General features: G+C 37.5%; 1 protein-coding gene and 1 long non-coding RNA gene across 12 annotated transcripts in view; one reads left to right on the top strand and one right to left on the bottom strand.

Moving 5' to 3' along the window:
- Positions 1-16,756, top strand: part of RXFP1 (relaxin family peptide receptor 1) — a 135,650-nt gene that overhangs the window by 53,593 nt on the left and 65,301 nt on the right. For all 11 annotated transcript variants that reach the window (XM_045055739.1, XM_045055736.1, XM_045055738.1 and 8 more), the window contains exon 2: positions 6,263-6,400. In XM_045055739.1, coding sequence (XP_044911674.1) covers positions 6,263-6,400 — 138 coding nt within the window. The remainder of the gene's footprint in view (positions 1-6,262; positions 6,401-16,756) is intronic.
- LOC123384896 overlaps positions 5,339-16,756 on the bottom strand; it is a 28,643-nt gene continuing 17,225 nt past the window's right edge. Inside the window, exons 4-5 of the long non-coding RNA XR_006596621.1 lie at positions 13,354-16,553; positions 5,339-6,466 (exon numbers count right to left, since the gene is read on the bottom strand). This is a non-coding gene — a long non-coding RNA (uncharacterized LOC123384896). The remainder of the gene's footprint in view (positions 6,467-13,353; positions 16,554-16,756) is intronic.

The raw sequence follows: 16,756 nt of genomic DNA, 5'->3' as shown, positions 1-16,756 counted from the left end.
CTTGAGGTAGAGATGATTGAATTTTTGTCAATATTTTTTGTGTGTACAGAGTACACACATCTCAAACTCTCAGATTTGAAGTCTAAAATGTTCTTTTTAAATAATATCTTCCTTAAAACATCTGTTTTGCTATTCAAAGATTCATGGAACTCGTTCAAGAGGCCTGAAAATATTCTGTGGCCAATTCTTTTACTTTTGGCAGAATATGCTTAAATTATCTATCCAATTTTTCAAAACTTCCAGAGACTGTCTTAGTAACCCAACCCATTTTTTAATAATTCTTGTACTTAAGAAATGATTCTTTCTAGGGGTGCCGGGGTGGCTCAGTCAGTTAAGCATCCAACTTCAGCTCAGGTCATGATCTCACAGTTCATGAGTTCAAACCCTGCATCGGGCTCTATGCTGACATCAGAGCCTGGAGCCCGCTTCAGATGCTGTGTCTCCCTCTCTCTCTGCCTCTCCCCTGCTTGCACACACACACACACACACACACACACACACTCTCTCTCTCTCTCTCTCTCTCTCTCTCTCTCTCTCTCTCTCTCTCAAAAATAAATAAACATTAAAATTTTTTTTTAAGAAATGATTCTGTCTAACTACCATGAGTCCCTGGGACTAGTGGACATAACAATGTGCAACCTCTTTCCCAGTTGTCAAAACAATAGCAGTTCCAACCTTTCCAGAGACACAAAAGCTGCACTGGTAATGTCCATCTATTTCTAAAACCTCTTAAAATCAATTAGAAAGTCTCCACTAGAAGGATAAACAGCCACTGAAGTAATCAATTGCCTGTTCTGCAAGTGAGCTCATGTGTTAGTCATCTGCTGGCATCGAGTGTTTTCCTATTGATTTTTCACCAATGACAAGTCCTGGGTTTCTCATCCTGGGTACTACTGACATATTAGGACAGATAAGTTTTTGTTTGGGGGGAGGTTTCCTGTGCATTGGGAGATGTTTAACAGTATCCCTGGACTCTACCTTAATTAGATGCTAATAGCAGCCCCCTAAGTTGTGACATAAAAAATGTCTCCAGACTTTGCCATTTGACCCCTGAGGAACAAAATCATCTCTGATTAAGAACCACTGATCTCATACTCACCTTCTTTCAAAAGGTCTAAAGAGAGCTAACTAATATTACAATCAGGTTTTTAATCTATAGCTAAGAAACCAAATTTTCACATATTTGAATTGTCTATAAGTAACTTCAGATTATTTTTATTATTATTAAAGGAATACTCATTTTTATGTATTTTTTAAATTTTTTTTAACGTTTATTCATTTTTGAGAGACAGAGAGAGACAGAGCATGAGCAGGGAAGGGGCAGAGAGAGGGAGACACAGAATCTGAAACAGGCTCCATGCTCTGAGCCGTCAGCACAGAGCCCAACGCAGGGCTTGAACTCACAAATTGCGAGATCCTGACCTGAGCCGAAGTCGGACACTCAACCGACTGAGCCACCCAGGTGCCCCAGGAATACTCATTTTTAAAACACAAGTCCAAATTTTCTTTTCTTAAAGGTATAAACTGCAGAATAAAATCTCCCATTTTTCCTGAAATTATTTGTCCCATTTCCCAAAGATGACCGTTAACAGTTCATTGTGAATATATCAGCATTTTATAAACACACATATAGCTTTTATTTTATATAAATAAGAACAAACAATATAGACTATTGTTCAACATATGCAAATATGTAGTTCTGAAACTACACCACGTAATTTATTTAACAATCCTCCACTACATCCGGTATTTTTTAAGTTTATTTATTTATTTTGAGAGAGAGAGCGTGAGCAGGGGAGATGGAGGGGCAGAGAGGGAGAGAGAGAATCCCAAGCAGGCTGTGTGCTGTCAGTGCAGAGCCTGACATGGAGCCCGATCTCACTAACCTGAGACCATGCCTGAGACAAAATCAAGAGTTGGATGCTTAACCAACTGAGCCACCCAGGCACCCCCACATCTGATACTTCTATTTTTTTTTCTAAACATCTTAAATAGCTATTGATAGTCATCATTTAAGATAGAAATTATCTTTTTTTTAAATAAATGGACTGAATATAGGGAAAGTTTGTCTTTGTGTCAGTTTGTGTGTGTGTGTGTGTGTGTGTGTGTGTGTGTGTGTGTATGTGTGTATTTTACTTCCTAACAAGGTAGTAAACTACCTCTATACTTTTGATGCTGTAATTATCTAAGAAAATAGAATATTGCATATTTTCCATAGATTGTGAGGAGGATTTCAAATGCTGGAAATAAGTTATAGAATCCAATGAAACTCCCATCTTAGTGTTTACACAAGTCAAAGTTGTACAGAAACACAATAAACATTTTAATTAAATGTGCCAATTACACTCACTACTTAAATTTAACTGAACAGAGATGCCCTTAAGGCATTGACTTCAGAGCAACCATGTTAAAATTTTCCATATTCGCATTTAAGTTTGCTACAGAGTAAGAGTTATAATTTCACTGAAGTGGCACTTTTGTGCATTTTCCTAGGCAAAATTGTAAGTGCTTGTGCATTTCTGTCAAGGTCTGTCAAAAAAGTAGAAGCTAAATTTTATTTCACTAATGATAAATCACTTGGAACTTAGCCTCCAAAAAGTGTTTATTGAAACCCCTAAGATTTTAGTTCTGAGAGAGAGAAAAGGGGCTATTTAATAATGTTTGTTTGTGCAGACTCACCTCGGTGCCAACTTTCCATCTCCAGTGACAAGAGCTGTTCTCCTCCTGGTATGGAGGGAGGAGGAAGACACCCTTACAAAGGGAAATATATGTCCTGCTTTTAGGCAGATAGGGGAAGGGTAGAGGGCTCTATGTTTGCTTATTTTCAATTGTCTTCATTTTAAGTGGCATGCACATTTGGGAGTGGTATAAGATGATCCCCTTCAACTTCTCCTAAATTTTCCTATAACTATCACTTACCTGCCCCTTACTCTATCATTCTCTTCCTGAACAATTGAGCCCTAAAGCTATTTGGTGAACCACAGAAAGGTATTCTGTGCTGGATGTGACAGAGGACCTATGGCATCCCAGAGAGGAATTTTGGGGCCACAATGGGATAAGGAGGGTGTCCACAGAGGAAGGCGGTGCCTGGCATTCTGTAACAGATGGCTAACAGGGCAAGGAGAGTGCTCATGCAGGAAAAATGTCCATTATTGGGAGTCAGAACTAAAGAGGGGTGAGGAAGGTAACTATGCAGGAAGAGGATTTGTCAAGATAATAACTATATTAAGGATAATAGAAAGCACTTTCTCATTGTCAGAAAAGGGAGCTAGAGATATGTAAAGGGAGTAAACTAGACTGAACCATATGGTGTTAGCTAGGAATTGGACACCCTTCCACAAATTCTTATTTTTAAAATTTTTTTAAATTTATTTTTATAGAGATATAGAAAGCAAGCAGGGGAGGGACAGAGAGAGAGGGAGACAGAATACCAAGCAGATTCCGCTTTGCCAGCACAGAGCCCGATGCAGGGCTCAGACTCATGAATCATGAGATCATGACCTGAACCAAAATTAAGAATTGGAGGCTTAACCAACTGAGCCACTCAGGTGCCCCTACAAAAATGCTTATTAATCACAAAGACTAACTTCACAGTGGAAAAGTTTTGCAGATATCACCCTAACCAAGCGACCAAAAGTGATCATCATCAGTAATGGGACAAATCAAACCTTGCATAACCTGACAGGTTGAAGTAAGTGTCACTTCTGTGAATTTCTTACCAAAGTTGCATAATCTAAATCTAATTTTGATGAAATATCATACAACCAAAATTTAGGGACATTGTACAAAATATTTAACTTACAACCTTCAAAAGTGTTGAGGTCATGAAAGGTAAGGAAAAACTAAGAAACTATTTCAGATCAAAGGAAACTAAAGAAATGGGACAATTAAATGTAAGGATTATAAACTAGATCCTTTTACTATGAAGGACATTTTTTGAACAGTATATGAAAAGTGAATGGATTCTGTGGTTTAAATGGTAATAAGGTATTAATGTTAATTTCCTGATTTTTATGGTTCTAGCATGATTATATAGGAGGAGAACATCCTTATTTAGAGAAAAAAAACACAGCTGAAGTTTTTAGGGGTGATGGAGCATCTAGTCAGGAACTTACTCTCAAATGATTCAGGAGGAAAAATCATTATTTATACTGCATTTGCAACTTTAAATCTGAGATAATATCAAAGTTATTTTTAAAATGTCACTATTTAAGACCTTAAATGTATCTTTTGAATCATAATGTTATAAAAATGTAGAACTCATTCCATGACACAATCATTGAAGGGCTGTATCTGCTTCTAAATATAAACTTAAAAGATAGGACGTAAAAACATAATATCCCTAAAAGTAAGTTACTCAGAAGAGAATTTTCAAAACAGCAGCATGAAAACACAGGCAGGTATGTCTCGTCTAGTTAAAACATCTTCAAATAGTAACTCTCAGCTGAAGACTGACAACTCATCACAGAATTTTTCTGAAATCCTTGATTTTTTTTTTTAAGTAAGCTGTATACCCAATGGTGGGCTCAAAATCACAAACCCAATATCAAGAGTCACATGCTCTACTAACTGAGCCAGTCAGGTATCCCTGAAACCCTTGATTTTTAAATTTTGTTCTTAAAAAATTAATTAAAAAAATTAATAAAGACATCAGAAGTCAGTATCAACACAGATTACCTTATTTTATGTACACTTGAAGTCTCTGAAATATGTGATGTCCTGCCAGGGCCATCCTGCGGCATACGAATCCTTTGATTTCATTTTAATCAATTTGTTGAAATAATATTGATAAATAATTTTAAAATAATTTCGCAAGTGAGAGGCGCCTGGGTGGCTCAGTCAGTTAAGCGTCCAACTTCGGCTCAGGTCATGATCTCTCGGTTCATGAGTTCAAGCCTCACATCAGGCTCTGTGCTGACAGCTGGATCCTGGAGCCTGCTTCAGATTTTGTGTCTCCCCCTCTCTCTGCCCCTCTCATGCTCTGTCTGTCTCTGCCTCTCAATAATAAATAAATGTTAAAAAAAATTAAACTAAAATAATTTAAAAATTAAAAAAAATTAAAAATAATTTCACAAGTGAGAACACCACTTACAACACAGCTCATTATTACATAGATTTAACTATTTCCTTCATCAAATGATGTGCTCTGAAACAACTAAGTACAGTCAAAACCTGACATTGCTAGATTTCTTCTGTATAAAAATGTCACTTGCCCTGTTATTAAAATGTCCTGCTGCATCTTACAAAGAAAATAGTCTTTTTTATTCTTTTCACGTCTTGGTGACAGATCACAAATACATTTTTATATAATAAATGTTATTGACAATTCAAGCTATTCTGTTTTTATTTCTTTTAATTGACAATATTCTAGAAAGTTCCAAACATGTACAAACTTGGTAAGGATAGCAAGTAACAGAACTACATTTGGAGTCTCCAATAATCTTTAAAATTTATATAAATCTAAGGTTTTAAAATGGCATAGTTAACTTATATCCACACAAACACCTGCATGTGGATGGATGCTTATAGCAGCTTTATTCATAATTGCCAAAACTTGGGTGAAACTGAAATGTCCTTCAGTAAGTAAAGATAAATAAACTATGGTACGTTCAAACAATGGAATATTATTCAGTGCTAAAATAAATTAGTTATTAAGCCATAAAAAGACATAGAGGACCCTCAAATGTGTATTACTAAGTGAAAGAAGCCCATCTGAAAGTTTGGGCAGGAACTTTGTTTCATTCAGTGTGGTTTACACAAAATCTTGCACAGAGCCTCACACACAGGCACTATCCAGTCTGTGAGTGAGCATGTGCATGTACTTTCCTGATGTTCTCTATGTCTTCTTCCTTTAATACCAGAAGAGTCTTGATTCTGAGTAAGAATTCAATAAATTCCCGATTTTTAAAATGATTGGTTAAAATATTTTTGAAAGGGAGAAGAAGGGAATTGAGATAAACTCTAAAATATGGGCAGACATTGCATAGAAAAAGGATGGGGGTGGAGGACATTCCACGTGGGAAACAGCATGAGAAAAGGCAAAGAAAGGAGAATCCTGGCATCTTCTGGGGACACAGAAGAGAACATCCCATTGGCGTGGAGGTTCTTGGAAAACAGTTGGCATAAGGCTAGTAAGCAAGGTGAGGCGGCCACACAGTGGGCGGTACAAGCCAGAATGAGATTACAGGTTTTAGGATACTGGGGAGAAACCATTGTTTGCCAAGCCTTTGTATTAACCTTCTCTCCTCCTTCTTCATCACAGTCCTTCACGGGAGTGGGCAGGATGTCAAGTGCTCCCTCGGCTATTTCCCCTGTGGGAATATCACCAAGTGCTTGCCTCAGCTTCTTCATTGCAATGGTGTGGACGACTGTGGCAACCAAGCGGATGAGGACAACTGCGGTGAGTGAAGCACTTGTAGTCACAGCAGGAATCAGGGCAAAATCACTGCAGGTAAAGTCTCTGAGACTGCTCATAACAAGAGAAAAGAGAAAACTAAATTGAAAAAAATATGTCACTTAAGGAAATCGTACATTTTTTTTATTAGCTTCAAACATCCATTCTTTATATTATCACCACCAGTATTTGAGGAAAGTGGTGATTGTGCACATAGTAAGTTTTGTATCCCACGAACCCATCCAGTTAACATCTTACATGCAAAATGGTGTAGGAATTGGGAATTTGGGGGCTGGAGACAAGACTGGTTTGAATCTGGGTACAACAATGACCAATTATGTAGTCTTGAGAATGTTTCTAAACCTCTCTTTTGACTCTCTTTCCTGATATTAGAAAAGGGTTTGGAAATTGTCCCTATGCTAAGATAACTTGGGAAGATTAAATGTAAGGGATTAGAGAAATGCAAGCATACAGCAGGTACTAGCTAAGTGTGAACAGCTATTGCTCTTTCTTATTATCTGTTGCTAACTACAATTCTGATGGACAAATGAGACTGCCTAATAAAGAACAAACAATAAGTCCAGCTAACCTATTATTTACCAACAATCAAATTTATAACCTAATAAAGTCAACAAGTAGAGCTTCTGACCAAAGAGAATACCAGGAAAACTTGGCTTTTGGTTAGAATTTTGCTCAAATTTTGTTTAGTATATTCATTGTTTTCAAATTTTTAAAATTCTAGTTAGTTAAAATACAGTGTAATATTGTTTCAAAAATAGAATTTAGTGATTCATCACTTACGTATAACACCCACTGCTCAACACAAGTGCCCTCCTTAATACCTGTTGCCAATTTAGCCCATCTCCCCATCCACCTTCCCTCCATCAACCCTCAGTTTATTCTCTATCATAAAGTCTCTTATAGTTTGTTTCTTTTTCCTCCCTTCCCATATGTTCATCTGTTTTATTTCCTAAATTCCACATATGAGTGAAATCATATGCTATTTGTCTTTCTGTGACTGACTTATTTCACTTAGCATGATAGTCTCTAGCTCCATCCATGTTGTTGCAAATGGCAAGATTTCATTCCTTTTTTTATCCAAATATTTATTTAAATTCTAGGTCATTAATATTTAGTGTAGTTTTGGTTCAGGAGTAGACTTTAGTGATTCATCAGTTACATGTAACACCCAGTGCTCAACAAAATGAGTGCCCTCCTTAATACCTGTTACCCATTAGCCCATCCAGCCCCTCCCCTCCAGCAACCTACCATGTTCTCTATAATTGAGTCTCCTATATTTTTGCCTCACACTCTGTTTTTATCTTTTTATTTTACCTTCCTTTCCCCCTTGTTCATCTCTTGTTTCTTAAATTCCACATATGAGTGAAATCATATGGTATTTGTTTTTCTCTGAGTTATTTCTCTAAGTTTTTCTCCAAGTTATTGTGCTTAGCATAATACTCCCTAGTTCCATCCACATCATTGCAATTGGCAAGATTTCATTCTTTTAGATAGCTGAGTAATATTCCATTGCATATATATATCACATTGTCTTTGTCATCATCAGTTGATGGACATTGGGCTCTCTCCATAATTTGGCTATTGCTGAGAATGCTGCCAAGGTGTGCATGTCCCCCTTCAAAATCTGTATTTTGTATCTTTGGGTAAAATACCCCGTAGTGCAATTGCTGGGTTATAGGGTAGTTCTATTTTTAACTTTTTGAATAACCTCCATACTGTTTATCAGAGTGGCTGCACCAATGTACATTCCCATCAGCAGTGCTAGAGGGTTCCCCTTTCTCTACATCCTTGCCAACATCTGTTGTTTCCTGTGTTGTTAATTTTAGCCATTCTGACGGGTGTGAGGTGATCTCTCTTTGTAGTTTTGATTTGTATTTCCCTGACGATGAGTAATACTGAGCATCTTTTCATGTGTCTGTTAGCCACCTGGATGTCTTCTTTGGAAAAATGTCTATTCATGTAGTCTACCCATTTCTTAACTGGATTATTTATTTTTTTGGTGTTGACTTTCATAAGTTCTTTACATATGTTTGGATATTAACCCTTTATGTCATTAGCAAATATCTTCTCTCCCATTCTGTAGGGAATGTTGATTGTTCCCTTTGCTGTGCAAAACCTTTTTATCTTTATTTCAAGCTTTCTTTTTCTTTTTTAACATTTATCTATTTTGCGAGAGAGAGAGAGATTGCAAGTGGGGAAGGGGCAAAGACAGAGGGGACAGAGAATCCCAAGCAGGCTCCAGGCTCTGAGCTGTCAGAACAGGGCCCAATGTGGGGTTTGAACTCATGAACTGTGAAATCATGACCTAAGTAAGGTCAGATGCTTAACTAACTTAACCACCCAGGCACCCTAAAGGTTTTTTATCTTGATGAAGTCTCAATAGTTCATTTATATTTTGGTGATGGTCAGTTTTTGTTGAATAATGGGAGTTTTTCTGTGATTTTTGGAATTCAATATCTGTTTCCTTCCCCAGATTAGGGAAGTTTCCAGCTATCATTTGCTCAAATACCTTCTGCCCATTTTTACCTCTCTTCTTCTGGGATCCCTAGGGTACAAATATTATTATGCTATAAGGAGTTGCTGAGTTCCCTAAGTCTACATTTGTGATCCAATATTTTTCTTTCCCTCTTCTTTTCAGCTTTGTTATTTTCCGTAATTTTCTCTTCTATATCACTGATTTTTCCCCCTCTGTTTCATCCATCCTTGTCGTCATAACATGCATTCAGATTTGCATATCAGTTATATTATTTTTAATTTTAGCCTGACTAGTTTTTAGTTCCATTATCTCTATGGTAAGGGATTCTCTAGTGTCTCCTATGCTTTTCTCAAGCCCAGCCATCATCTTTATAATTATTGTTTTAAATTTTAGTTCAGACATCTTGCTTATATCTGTATTGATTAAATCCCTGGCCCTGGCTTCTTTCTTTTCTTTCTTTTGGGGTAAATTCCTCCATCTTGTCATGTTGTCAAGGTGGAAGAAAGAAAGAAAGAAAGAAAGAAAGAAAGAAAGAAAGAAAGAAAGAAAGAAAGAAAGAAAGAAAGAAAGAAAGAAAGAAGGAAGGAAGGAAGGAAGGAAGGAAGGAAGGAAGGAAGGAAGGAAAGAAAGAAAGAAAGAAAGAAAGAAAGAAAGAAAGAAAGAAAGAAAGAAAGAAAGAAAGAAAGAAAAAGCTAGATCCTAGGTGCGTTTTGTTCTGCTTGTTAAAAGAAGCTAAATCCAAAATAATAATAATAATAATAATAATAATAATAATAAAATAATAAAATAATTTTAAAATAACAAAGATTAAAATTGCTTTCTCTGGTATCCCAAGGGGGGCTGAACAAAAGAAGCTAGATCCTATTTCCCCTAGAGGTGAGGCTTCATAGCAGCCTATGATCAGTAGACTTGGTGCACGCAAGGGGTTTGTGCTGATCTTCTGGGGGTGGGACCTGCTGTACTTACCCTAGGCCGACTTGCCCTAGTGGAAATGCACCTGCAGGGCACAGAGTAGCAAGGCTTGGTAAAAGGGGCTCCAGCCTCTGGTTGGTGGTGCTATTTTGCGCACTGAAGTGGGTCAGTGCTATTGGGCAGCCTGAAAATGGCGTCACCCGCTCTCTTGTCCCTGGAGCAGGGAGTTTGCAGCCACCACTCTTCAGGAAGCCCTCATTGGAGAGGCCGGGCCATCTCTCCCAAATGTACTGAAGGCAGGAGAACTGCTTCTCCCCATGTGACCCAGGAGATCTTCAGCCCACACTGCCCACTCCCAGGTCTCCACCCTCCTCCTCCACTGGAGCACCACTAAGCCTACTAGGTGTGTCCCTGGCGATGGTGCAGACTTCTGAAACTTCAAACTCTGCACTCCACTATTTATAAAATCTTGTGGTATTCTGCGCCTCTCCCTGTCACAGTCAATGGCTTTAAGGGAGACTTTTTCTTGTGTAATTCCCTGCATACACTGTCACTCTCTCTCTCCTTCTCTCGCTCCTCTCCCTGTGATCAGGGCTCCCTCCCCACTGGAGTACCTGCAGCTCTTCTCTCCCCCAAATCAACTCTCTGCAGCTCCTACCTTCCAAGATGTGGCAGTTTTTTTCACCTCTACTCTAAAAAGGGACAAGGCAAGCCTATGGTCTCACTACTCCTCCACTATCATACCTCCAAATATCCTGTTCAAATTTCTGAAGCCGTAACAACACAAATTTATAAAAGAACTTCAACTGGCTGGATCTGACCCACTGGGAAAATGAGCTTTGGTTAATAATGTAAAATAATGAGATTTCTTACTCATGGGGAAATAAGGTACTATTTTTGGAGGATAAAGACATACATAACGATCAGAAATGCTGCATAAATAAGTAATACACTGAAGAGACTTGCTGTTTTCACTCCCTAGAGTATTACAGACTTTTTTAAAGACCCTACACTGAAGGAATTAACACTTCTCTAGGTGGTAGCAGTTAACTCAAGAGTAAACACACTATCTAAACTGGTGAGCTTAAGCTATGATTATCTTTGATTTGGATGGCTATACATATGTGTTGTCTTCTTTTTTATAATTTTTTCATGTTTATCTATTTTTGGGACAGAGCATGAGTGGGGGAGGAACAGAGAGAGGGGGAGACACAGAATTTGAAACAGGCTCCAGGCTCTGAGCTGTCAGCACAGAGCCAGATACAGGGCTCAAACCCACAAGCCATGAGATCAGGACCTGAGCCAAAATCTTTTATATATTTATATATATGTATACATATGAATACGTGTGTGTGTATATGTATACATATATGTATATGTACGTATACATATATGTATATATATGTTCTATCTTCTTAAAACACCTGATTACCATATAAACTTTTTAAAAACCAAGATAAAAGTGTTCTGCCCACCGCCAGCCACTTCCCCCTTAAGCTGCTAGCAGTTCATATAGAGAGAGTGGCTTGAGAGTTTCCTACCAACTGATATGTTGACAGAAAGCAGGAAAAAACTTGGTAGGACAGGAAATTTGCCACCAAAAGTAGTTTCTCAGTGAAAAATAGCTTGGGAGCTCTTTTAAAGTGCTGCATTTAAAGAAACCAAGTAACAAAATGCTGCATTTAAAGAAACCAAGTAACAAAAGTAACAATCTTCAAAGTAGTAATCCTTAATTACTCAAGTTTTTCAGGATTCACCAACCAGCAAATTCAGATGGAGGCGATGTGCATTAGAATGCAGAGGTCAGGCTTGGGTGACCTGGATTTAAAATCTGGCTCTGAAGAGGGTAACAATGGCTGTTGTCTTTTCTGTGATGTGGGAATAATAAAAATATCTGTGTCCACATGTCTTAAAAAGATTCAGTGAGATACTGTATCTAGGATGCTTAGCCCAGCACCTGACACAAAACTGGCATTCAGTAAAATGTTAACTTGTGTATCAGCCAGTTGTAGCTACCTTACAAACTTAATGACATAAGAAGTAATCATTTCTTTAGCTTGCAATTCTGTGGGTCAACAACTCGGGCTGGGCTCAGCTGAGATCAGCTCCACAGTTCTCAACCTAGTTGGGACTTTCTCATGTACCCTCCATTATCTGTGGATCAGCTTTGTCGTCATGCCTGGGACCTTGGCTGAGATAACCAGAGTGACTCAGCTCTGGCCCTCCAGTAGGCTAAGCTTTCTGCTAGTGGTAGAGACATGGCACCCAGGGGTAACTGGAGGTGTAAAAGGACTCTTGAAGCCTATGCTCAAAAAATGACCCACTTGCCCCGCATTCTTGTTGAAGGGAGTCACAAGACCAGTCCAGTTTCAAGGGATGAAATTGACTTCTCTTGCTGAGATGATCTGCAAAGTCACACTGCAAGTGGGTTGGGCAGAGGGAGGGCAGCCACTGCAACCACTTTTGCAAATTCTACCCCAGTTGGTATTATCATTGCTTTTCCCACAAACGTTGATATTAACTCTCGGTGACTCAGAGATTGCTTTTCCCACAAACGTTGATATTAACTCTCGGTGACTCAGAGTCCCCACCTGTGTGACTTTAGGAAGTTCTGTCTGTTAAGCAATTTAAATATTTCTAGGAACAACCATGGTTTGTCTATTTACTTATTGAAACAGCAGCTCATATTTGAAGGAACACTATTTTTCCATATTCTTGTTTTTGTAGTTTTATGTTTATATAAATAGCTGTGTGTGTGTGTGTGTGTGTGTGTGTGTGTGTGTGTGTCCTATTGATTATGAGATAGTCAGGAGGTGGGTAAGCTTTCCCCCATTTCCTGAAAATGTAACTATAGTTTATTTGGGCAGGACCAAATAAACTATATTTTATTTGTATATTTAGACCTTAATTATGTTAATTATCCTGCTTAACTATCCTGTTGAATTTTAACAAAGAAAATATACATTGGAGAAAATATTAAGGCCTACATCTTTACTCTTAGAATTTGAATTCTGATGACAAGCAGGGGCTTAACTCTTGTGAAAACAATACCATTGGAACAAAAATCAGGTTAGAGATCCATCATGGTTTCTTCTTTCTTCCACCTCTTTGCCTTTATCTCCTTCCCAATTTCCCCTCCACCCCCACTGTGTATCTGAGGGCCATTCTCTCTTTTTCTGTCTCATTTCCATGTGTCTCCCCACTTCCATTCTGCCTCCCTAACTGTCCTCATCCCTTTTTTCACTGTCTCTCAATTCCCTTTCTACTTCGTGCTTGTCTTTTCCTCTCTTCTTTTCTCTTTCAAACCAAGTCCATCACAGTATTCGTAAATTAGACTTTAGTTATTATTCTGTTCATCCCATTAAGTTTACAAACTGCGTTGTTAATATTTTAATATCATTACCTCCAAAGAAAAAACCCAAGCAGTTGCTTTTAATTTCTATGTAGCACTAAATAGATTCCTGCCCCCACCCCCCTTCTCTACCCTTGGACTGTGTATCTCAGAACAGTGGCTTGTATTTTACGGTCAACAATAATGACTTTTCCTTACCCTCTTTGATTTCTTTTTAAATAGAAACAGAATGGTTGGAAGACTTCTCAACCTGACATCAGAAAGTTCAGGCTCAAATCCTGGAAGTGTCTTTTTCTATCTGTTGATACTTAGACAAGTCATTTCTTTTGGCTGTCTCACTTTCCTTATTTGTGAAATTGGAATAATAAATTTGTTGTGAGAATTAAATTAATTGCCTGTATAGAAATGCACACACACACACATAAAACAGGTACTCAATAAATCTGTGTGGATCAGATTATTGACCACTATACTCAGTAGTTACTCTGGAGTTCACATCTTTTTCACTCTATCCCAGGAATAGTTTATATTTGATTGGACTTCAAACCAGGGAAATCCTGGTTTGTATGCATGTAGGGAAGGGTGAAGCAAGTTGAGTCAAAGTAGTGTAAGCAATCTGTTCCAAAGGTTTTGCAAAATGGTTATCTTAGGGACCCCTGATGTGAGCAGGGAGTGGTGTGCACCACCAGCATTCATAAAAATAAAATAGGGCACAGATGAAATAAGTCAAGTTCCAGCTATAGGTGTATATGGCATATGAAAGTGAACAGCATTTTGTTTAATCAAAAATACTAATTATTAAAAATGCAGGCGACTTGAATAGCAATTAATATTAAAATATTTTTATTAGACAAAAAAGATTCTGTTTATTAGACAAAAAAATATTGTTTAATGACATTAAAAATTTTTTTTAATGTTCACTTATTTTTGAGAGAGAGAGCCAGAGGGGGAGGGGCAGAGAGAGAGGGAGTCACAGAATCCAAAGCAGGCTCCAGGCTCTGAGCTGTAATTACAGAGCCCGACGCGGGGTTCGAACCCACGAGCCGTGAGATCATGACCTGAGCCGAAGTCAGACATTCACCTACAGGTGCCCTGCTTAATGCTATTTTAAACCTCCTTTATTCACCATTGTCAACATCAAAAAAATAAAAAACCCAAGTCCAGTTTTGGAAATATGGGCAAAATCATAATCTATTCTTATGAAAACATGTCTATGTAACAAATACTATCTTAAACTATTCCTGGACTTCTTATGTCAGAAAAAAAGTACTCTCCTGAAATTTATCCAGGCCAGCACATCTTCCACTGTAGTTCTGGACCAAAGCCATCAGCATTAGCCACGAAGCTATTAGGAATGCAGGTTCTCAGTCTCCATCCCAACCCGACTGGATCAGAAACTCTGCTGGTGGCTCAGCAATGTTTCTGAAAGCTCTTCAAGTCACCCCGCACACTACATTTTGAGAACCACTGACCTAGACCCAAGTGAGTGGAAAACAAGGAATGCAGGTGAGATAGTAGCAAGAGTAGAAATAAACTAGAGTCAAACTCTCAATATGGTATGCAGACTTACTAACTTGCTAACTCCATTATCATTATTACCAATTTGTTAGCTTTTATAAGAAACACTGGCACTGTATTGGTTGCAGTCATCTAGAACTTTAAAAAAGAAGAATTTAAGTTGAACTCTAGTCAAAACCTCAGCAATGGTAAGTTGACATGTTGCTGCATCCATGCATGTACAGGTTGGAACATCCCAGGAAGGAAAACAGAATTTTATCATCACCTTTAGGGTCCAGGTGACAAAAATTATGAAATGCAGTTATTTCCTCTTGCTTCTTATTACTGAGTTTCCTTCACTGGCTGTGAATTGTTTTCTTTCTTTTTTTTTTTTTTTTTAATTTTAGAATATCTACATAATTTGTGCTCCCCTGGCTGTTCATTTTTTAAGACATTCATGTTTACATTCTGTTTAATGCTAATTAAATTAGGTCAGAAAGTTGGTTCTTTTCAGAATATGTAAACTTCATGCATATTTGAATAAGCAGCATTAAATATATTTACAATTACATAAAATATAGTATCTTAACATATGAATAAAAGAAAAATCCACAGGTAAAAATCACTTTTAGAGTGCTCATTTATAAGTTAATAATGTATTGCCAAATAAAAACTCTTTCTGTAATGGAAGGGAGGAGACTTTTCCTTAATTAGAATTTTTAAGATACACCCTAAAAAATACCTCCAAGCTGTTACCATTGACACCAGTAGTAATTATTAAAGTGGAAAAGTAAGTCAAATCAAAATAATAGCTATAATATTTAGCAGAGTCACCCCAAAAATGAAACACCATTAAATAAATTAAACTGACTCCCCATATATCGAACTATAATATGAACTAAATATATTTAGGGAGAAAAATGTGACTTTTGTATTATCACAGGCATTTTAAACAAGCACTCCTATTTGCTTATTGATTTCCCACTTTTCTTTACAAAAATAATTTCTCTATAATGGAATAGTTTACTGAATACAAAAATAAAATATCTCAGTATAAAAAGTATAACACATCTACTCACTGAACATTTTTCAGTGACACAAGGCAAGCAAAAGCAATAGATTTGAAGTTTTCCATTGAATTCATAAGAATCCCTTTCTTTCTAAAATATTTGGGCAATACAGAATTTATAGACATACATATATCAAAATTGGTTACACCATTTTTATAATAACTTTGATCCTTACTGATAAACTTCAATATGAAATATATAATTTTTCCCCTGAAAAATTTGATACAATTCCCATACAATTTCCATACGTGTTTGCTGTGTATCCTGACCCACTTTTCATCTCTACTCAGAACTATCTAAGATGCAATAAACAGACTAGAGACCCAAAAGAGTCTCAAAGAGTCCTTAGAGTAGTACTTGGTATCACAATGGCAAACCAAAAGAAAAGGGACCTTTTGCTTTTTCAGCTAAAACTCTGAGATACCTGGATGAATATATCTGGGTAAATACCAAAGGAATCAGATTACAAAAATGTTAGGACCCTCATTCAGAAATCACTTATGTCCATTTTAAACTGAGCGTAACTCAGTAGTAAACATGAAATATTAAAGTAGTGTCAAATTCGCAGATACTATGGCATTTATTCACTACCTCTAGATTTTTATTTAAAAGGAACTCTGCGTTTCCAGATGAGAATTTGTTAGCATTTCCTCTGCGTTATAAATGGGTGGTTGTACAGAGAGGTCTCCCCTTCGAAGTTACACCAACCCAACCTCATCCCCCGGTTGGAGCCAAGTTGAGTTACTCTACCATGAAGACCTGAGTTCTGACGCCGCCCCTCTGTAGACTCTTTCTCTGAACACTCCTCACTTTAGCAGAGGAAAAGGATGTCTACAGGAAAAAAGATGAAGACTTTTGTTATTCCGTTTCCACGTTAGTTTTTCTATAATCCACAGGGGAAATAGAAATCTCTTCTAATACATTTTGGGTAGTGTAGTAGGTTAGTATCTGCTAAAAAGGTATGTCCACCTCAAACCTCAGAATGTGACCTTATTTGGAAATAATGTCTTTGCAGATGTAATGAAGTAAAGAGT

This window comes from Felis catus, chromosome B1 (assembly GCF_018350175.1).
Source record: "Felis catus isolate Fca126 chromosome B1, F.catus_Fca126_mat1.0, whole genome shotgun sequence".
Classification (NCBI taxonomy): domain Eukaryota; kingdom Metazoa; phylum Chordata; class Mammalia; order Carnivora; family Felidae; genus Felis; species Felis catus.
Note: the sequence above shows the minus strand (reverse complement) of the source record. Positions and strands in the feature narration are given on the sequence as shown.